We start from the raw sequence: 7,320 nt of genomic DNA, 5'->3' as shown, positions 1-7,320 counted from the left end.
TTAGTGCTGATAGACAAACCCCTGCAGAGATAGAGTAATCCAGGTGAGTAATGGAGGGCCAATGAACCTAGCTCTTGGGTTTATTCTGACCTACATGGTAGGTGTCTGAGTTTGGAATGAATTCAAATTTTCCTGCATCACATATGACCAAGATGTCAAAATTCAGATCAGCATGGAAAATCGAAAATTACTAACCAAATTTAGTCATCGATTACAAACAATCTATTTAAGGAAAAATATTATTTAGAATACTGGCCAATATGTTATTATGTTTGTACTAAATTGGTCAAATTCATGGAATTATTGGTTTTTGTTGGCCAATATACAATGCACCTGGGACTTCGAGCGCGCACTTATTGTGCCCGAATCTTTGTTCTGTGATGCCAAATGCTGGCATATCGGATGAGTAATTAATTTCCTAAAAGGTTTGGGAACTTAAGGTATCATAGTGATCAAAATGTTAGTTCTTCATTGTCCCGGTTGGCGTTGCCATATATTAGGGAGGCGTTCGATCCAATGCCGGCCCGTTATAATATGCGGCTGGCATACGCCCTCCTTTGTATCGAGGTGCAGCCTCTCTTCCCTTCTGATCCACGTTCCCCCTCGCATGGCCTCCTCCACCTCCTATCTCTTGCTTCCACTTCCCCACCTCCTCGCTCTCCTTCTCGTTCTCTATGCCAACCCTGCCGTCAGCTGCTTCAACTCCATCTTTAGCTTTGGAGACTCCCTCGCCGACACCGGAAACTTTGTCAGCTACGCCAAAGGAACCAACATCGGCCGCCTTCCTTACGGCGAGACTTACTTCCACCGTCCCACCGGCAGGTTCTCCGATGGGCGAATCATCATTGACTTCATTGGTGTGCAGTCCTTATCTCTTGTACCTTTGCTATTAATTACTAGAGTCTATATTGTTTTAGTAGAATAAGGCTCTTTAGAACAAATGTTATCTGGAAAATTGAGATTCCAAACGACGTTTCTTATGGTAAGCTTATTGGGTGAATGGTGGGTGCAGCACAACGCCTGGGACTGCCTCTCGTGCCGCCGTCTCTAGCGGGGCCCGGAGGGCAGGGTTTCCGGCAAGGAGCAAACTTCGCGGTGGGAGGAGCGACGGCGCTGGCCAATGACTTCTTCAGGGCCAAGGGGCTCAACGTTACATGGACCGACTATTCGTTGGGCGTTCAGATCGAGCAGTTCAGGCATCTGCTGCCTTCGCTTTGTTCCTCGGATTCTGGTAAAGCTTTTCCAGTTTTATTGGATATAGTTCATAAACAGCACGAAATCAACTTGTTTTATAGAAAAATATATATTTTTTTCTTTTCTGAAGAAGGGAAAAAAAAATTAGATTTCACCGCTAATCTTTATCGTTTTCATATAATAAATGTAATTATTCTAGCTCTTAACAATGATTTTCAAGCTTTTGAACATCAACATGGATGATTTACACCTGGTTATGAGCCAACCCTGAAGAGGGTAGTTACATCAAAAATGAAAAAGGAAAAACAAAAGAAAACCGTGAAGATGGCAGGGTGAGCATAGAGTGGAAGATGGAGAGTGGTCACTCTTCATCTCATAAAAACAAAAAGGGAAAATCCTTTCCAATGCAAAGGGTGGATATACCTATTAGGTTATTGCTCAATTTCCAATCCTATGAAAACGTGAGAACCGAACAATATTCACATTCAAATTTGTCCTTTTTCTTTTCTTTGTAGTAAAAGTGGAGAAGGTAACGCCCCACTTTAATTAGTTTTCTCAATGATCTAGAAATGATGCAAATAATCCATGATTAGAGTACAATAACAAAAAATTAGTTTACTAATTAATATATGTATTACCACGAAACTTTGATTCAACGTTCTAGACTTCCCTTCCTTGATTTAAATTAGGAGATTTTAATAACAAATAGATTTTGTCTATTCAATTGTTTTTATTGGACAATTATATCCTACAACACGTGCGTCATATAATGGTGCACCGAGCCAATCATCGAGTTTCATTCTTATGGGTCCCATTCATCATGCAAACATGATTTCCTATGGCCATAGAGAAATGAAACAGGATAATTGGCAGGGTGCACTGCCATGTGTATAATTTCTCCTATCATTTTTGCTAGCAAAGTCAGTCCTTGTTTCTTGCTCCTTTCCTCGAGTTCATGTACTCTTCTACATCATGGACAACAAGATATAAATCCGATAGGGACCTCTATAAGTCTAACTTGTTTTCATTCATGTTTGCAGAGTGCCATGATTTTTTAAACAACACGCTTTTCCTTATGGGAGAGATAGGAGGCAACGACTATAATCATCCGTTCTTCCAAGGAAGAACCGTGGAAGAGATAACCACCTATGTTCCCAATGTCATCTCTGCCATAAGCTCCGCAATCAAAGTAAGTTCATTTCACTCAAGGGATACTTGGTTAGAGGGAGTGAGAGTCTAGAATTAGAATGGAAATAGGTGACTTCCATTCTAACCATTTGATTGGAAGGGATCCCATTTCAATTCTGATTCTGGAGTGGAATGAAAATGGCCAAATCTATATATAGATTCAACTTTTCATTTAAATTTTAATTTTGATTTCGATCATGAACCAAGTGCTTCAAAGGATTTGATCATTTTGATTTCGATTTCAAGCCATTCCGATTCTCATTTCTATTCCGATTCCAACTGCGAACCAAACACCTCCTCAATGTATTCCATCCTGAAAGCCCTTTTCATTCCTAATATTGCATTTATTCTATTAATAGCGTGTGGGAGCTTTCTAAACCCTTTCTACCAATACTTTCTATTTAATTGCTAGGTCTTAATCGATCTTGGGGTGAAGACATTGGTGGTACCGGGTAACTTCCCGATTGGATGTGTTCCAGTGTATTTGGGTCTTTTCCAAAATTCAAGTAAAGGAGACTATGATCCACAAACAGGTTGTATCAACTGGTTGAATAAGTTTTCGGAATACCACAACCTCCAACTTACGACTGAGCTAGAAAAGCTTCATCAACTTTACCCTGACGCCACTATCATCTATGCCAATTACTATGAAGCATTATTAAATATCGTCCGTTCTCCGCAGAAATTTGGTAAGACTTTTCTTTTACGTCTATCAAATCTTTGTAATCATGATTTTTTTTTTATTTGCTTGTAACCATACAATTTAGACATCACTTTATATATATATATATATATATATATTAATTTTTAAAATTTTTATGTTTGATATAGTCAATTATTTTAAAAAATAGAATCATAATGATGATGTTGGAGATGATGATAATTGTAGGGTGGTAGTATTAGTAGCGAGGGCGATAGTAATAGTGATGACAGTGGCCAGTGGATTCCTGTTTAATTAAGGCATGGGTAGTACAAATATAATCCATATCTAACCAGGTTGAAAGACGACTGTCCCATTCCCAACTCAAATCTATGCATCTTTAACTTGAAGTCATATTCCTTTTACATATTTTTCCTCAAACCTTGTATCTCCCGGCTATAGTGGATTCTTGTTTACTTAAGGTGCGGGTAATACAAACACAATCCATATCTAATCAAGTTGAAAGATGACTGTCCCAACTCAAAACCATGTATCTTTAACCTGAAGTCATTTTACTTTTATATATTTTTCCCCAAACCTAGTATCTCCGCCAGGGTTGTGACATGAACGCCTTCATGTTTTGCATGTCCATGTTCACCTTAAAATAATAGCATCAGTTACATGTGTTGTGAACTAATGGAGTTGAGTTGACTGCAGGAATTGAGGTGACTGAGGCAGCATGCTGTGGTTCTGGCAAACTATCTAATCCCCCGGTATTTTGTGGAGATCCAGGCGCCCCGCTCTGCAGCGACCCCTCAAAGTATATATCGTGGGATGGGACGCACCTAACGGAGGCGGCTTATAAGATCATTGCTGATGGCTTGTTAGATGGACCATATGCGACTCCTCCAATAACTGGAGCCCGCTCGGGATGTTAAAAGGGAAAATGGTAAAAATAATTGCAAACAGAAATAGAGAAGCTTTTGATATGTTTGGCTCGCACGGATAAGAAGTCTTATACTCGAAAGATGTTTTTATCTGCAATGCGTGATACCAGAGCCTGCTAAATCCCTTAATGCATATTTCACAATTTATACAATGGAAACAGGAGCCGACCAATATCTAGTCATCACCCAATCTTCCATATGTCTTGAATTTAAATTCAACTACAAGAAATTAAAAAATATACATAAATAATGGTGAGGTCTATGAAGGACATCCTACCGATCAACAGTCGGCTAACTAGTCCCCTTTAAACTTGATTGGCCAAAAACTGATTCAAATCGGATGAGTCGTCTGAATCGGATGAACCTGTTGAATTGGATGATCTGTTTAAATTGAACAAATCATAGAAATTTTATATCAGAGCTGAAAATTCGGACTTAGATATTTTAACCTAAAAGGTTAAATTACCAATTTATTACCCCAAATCCAAAGGACTAAAGCTTCCAAACTTAAGAACAAATAGAATAAAAAAACCAAGGAAAAAAAACCCCTCCGCTGCCGGTATCAAGGTTAGATTTTCTTTTTTTTCTTTCTCCCCCTTATTTTTATGATTTTTTTTTTATTTTATTTTTTATAAATTTTAAATAATAAAATCTTAAATTATGATGTCATGCTAATGTCATCATTGTGCGAAATGATTGTATCGGCAGTTGAACTGAGATTCTGAGAACCGATCGGTAAAACAGTTCAGCGTCTGGTTCGGTTTTTAAAAATATTGATTGGAACTCAGGTCTCCAGATAGACCGTGAAAGTAGGGTAATGAGTGTTACCAAAAACCAAAAAAAAAAAAAAGCGCAGGGTACTGACTAATGAAAAACAGTTACAATTTAGATATCTAAAGCATGGTTCGAGCGATGGTGTGATTGAAGCATATAGAGTTCCCTTCTCTAACAAGAATTCCAACATGACCATACAGTGTTACTGATACATCATGAGGAAGCCCAGAAAGGCAGCACTGCTCAAACCACATCAAATGAAGTTACACAAACACCGTCTACGCCAATTGTATTGAACCCAACTGTGCCCTTTGTGACGATCCCACCAGGTGGCCTTGTTGGTCCAACCACCACCCTGAACATTGGGATGGACTACTGGGGAGGGTCTGCCTCTGTTTCTGCGGTCCGAGGCAAAGTGCCTAGTGCCCCTTCTGGAGCACCCTTTGTTCCATCTAGACTTGCCGGTTCACGAGACAAAGTTCCACCTGATCCTTCGATACAGGTAGCAAGCTCTGGAACAGCATTATCTCTTTCATATTTTAGTTTTCTTAGACTTATTTACCTTTTTTCCTTCCAATCTAAGGACGAAAGGGAACTGAAGAGACAAAAACGAAAGCAATCTAACAGAGAATCTGCACGCCGCTCACGATTACGTAACCAGGTATATGCCATTGACTTAGTTTAACCAATGTTGGCAAAACTCCCATATCTTTCATGTAGTTGCAATTATTTGCGACATCGAAGTTTCTAAATTATAGTTATCAACTACCCTAGTTGAAGTGATGGATGGCTGTTCCCATCAATGTAGGAGACGTTTGGCTATGTTTTTCCACCATTTGAGAAATATCTTTATCCGGAATTATAAATGCACTCATTTTTACTGGATGTATTTTTGTTTTTCTTTGTAAAACAGTATTGCTTGTAAGATGGTGCATTTAAAGAGTATTATATTTACCAATACAGTGTGTTAGTAAAGGCTAAACAGTGCTGGCTAGCTGTACCTATTGTGGACGGGCCATAGAGGGACCTCCCTTAATAGTCCCACATCGGACAAACTTTAAAGTGTCACGTGCTTAAGTGAGATACGAGCACATCTTCCCTCACGAGGTGCCTTTTTCCTCTCCGGAGGACGAAAGGACAAAACCGTGAGGCCGTCTGCGTGACGTCGGGCCAGGGCGGAATAACCCCCAATGGGGCCCAAGGGCCCCAGAGACAACCCCCGATGGGGACCACGGAGCACGCTCTCCGTCCAGACCTAACCAGAGCGCACAATACTTCATGGGGTCCGAGGCAGTTCATTCCGACGACCCTTGACACACTGACACACTGTCAGTGTGTCAAGGGTTGTCGGAGTCAACCGCCTCAGACCCCGTGAAATATTGTGCACTCTGGCTAGGTCCGGACAGGGAGCGTGCCTCGTGGTCCCCATCGGAAGTTGTCCCTGGAGCTCCTGGGCCCCACCCACTTAAGCACATGACACTTCAGAGTTTGCCCGATGTGGGACTATTAAAGGGGGTGCCCCCATGGCCTGCCCACAACATAGCCCCCCACTATGGAGGGGTATGTGCTGTAGTACAGGGGGCGGGTGCCCCTACCTGACGCGCCAAAATCTGTTGCGGTCAATCCCCCCGTCGTCCGATTGCCGGTGTCGCGCACCTGCAAGAAAAGTCCTCACAAACTGGAGATGCCTCCGGCGGAGACCCTCCGACGGTCAAGTCAGAGAGGAGACTAGGCAACAGACGAAAAATCAGAGGCTTAGCGGGAGAGAGGGAAAGAGAGCTCAAGAGCTAAGAGGCGCTTCTCGAGACCCAGCCCGTAGGACCTTAGGACTTGGAACTTACCAATACTGTTGCCTTATCCCATTTTATAGTAGAATGCGGTAGGGTCCCATCATTGATGGTGCAGACAACTGAGGAGTTGTCAAATTGCCGGGGGCTGTCAAATCACCGCGGACTGTCAAATCACCGTGGACTGTCAAGTCACTGGAGTCAATCTATGTCCTTGACAGAACAACGCTCCAGGGCGGCCATGCTGCATGTCCTGGACAGGACAACTGCCCATGGCGGCCATACGGCATTTGGATGGATTGACCGACTATATATCGATATTCGGCTACCGAGACGTCGGGTGATAACCCAAGAGCACCATCGGCTGGTCTGGTGCCTAACGGAAGTCGGACGTCGAGTACCACCCCTGACGGTGGGTCGGTGATCTGGGCTCGGCCACTTGATCAGTCGGGAACAGTATGAGTCTGTTTGGCCGACATATCTTCGGTCGGATATCGTCGAAAACCATTACCGGCAGTCATCATCGGAGTTGTCGGTCGGTCCGATCGGTAGAGTCGGCGTAGAGGGATCGTTCGGTATATCCCAACAGTACCCATCATCGAAATATCCTCTCTTGAACGTGTACAATCTTATTTTTCTTGTATCTGAAATGGTAGATGTCTAGTAGCAACCATATCTTTTGATAATGTAAAGATTGCAGCTTCTTTCATATGCTCATGTTGCCGGTAGAGGACATGGACATAGGAGACAAGGCACACCCAACTTCTATGTGGCAGAAAGGATTGAATAG

At 42.1% G+C, this 7,320-nt stretch overlaps 1 protein-coding gene across 1 annotated transcript; it reads left to right on the top strand.

Annotated features, from left to right (window-relative positions):
* Positions 1-531: 531 nt before the first annotated feature.
* LOC109505853 (GDSL esterase/lipase At1g28570-like) lies at positions 532-5,668 on the top strand. The gene is made up of 8 exons (XM_073251278.1): positions 532-857; positions 1,013-1,231; positions 2,235-2,383; positions 2,795-3,071; positions 3,740-3,955; positions 4,944-5,245; positions 5,327-5,404; positions 5,657-5,668. The coding sequence occupies exons 1-8, from the start codon at positions 608-610 to the stop codon at positions 5,666-5,668; spliced, it is 1,503 nt and encodes a 500-aa protein (XP_073107379.1). The 5' UTR covers positions 532-607.
* The last annotated feature ends 1,652 nt before the right edge of the window (positions 5,669-7,320 follow it).

The sequence above is a fragment of the Elaeis guineensis genome, chromosome 2 (assembly GCF_000442705.2).
Source record: "Elaeis guineensis isolate ETL-2024a chromosome 2, EG11, whole genome shotgun sequence".
Classification (NCBI taxonomy): domain Eukaryota; kingdom Viridiplantae; phylum Streptophyta; class Magnoliopsida; order Arecales; family Arecaceae; genus Elaeis; species Elaeis guineensis.
Note: the sequence above shows the minus strand (reverse complement) of the source record. Positions and strands in the feature narration are given on the sequence as shown.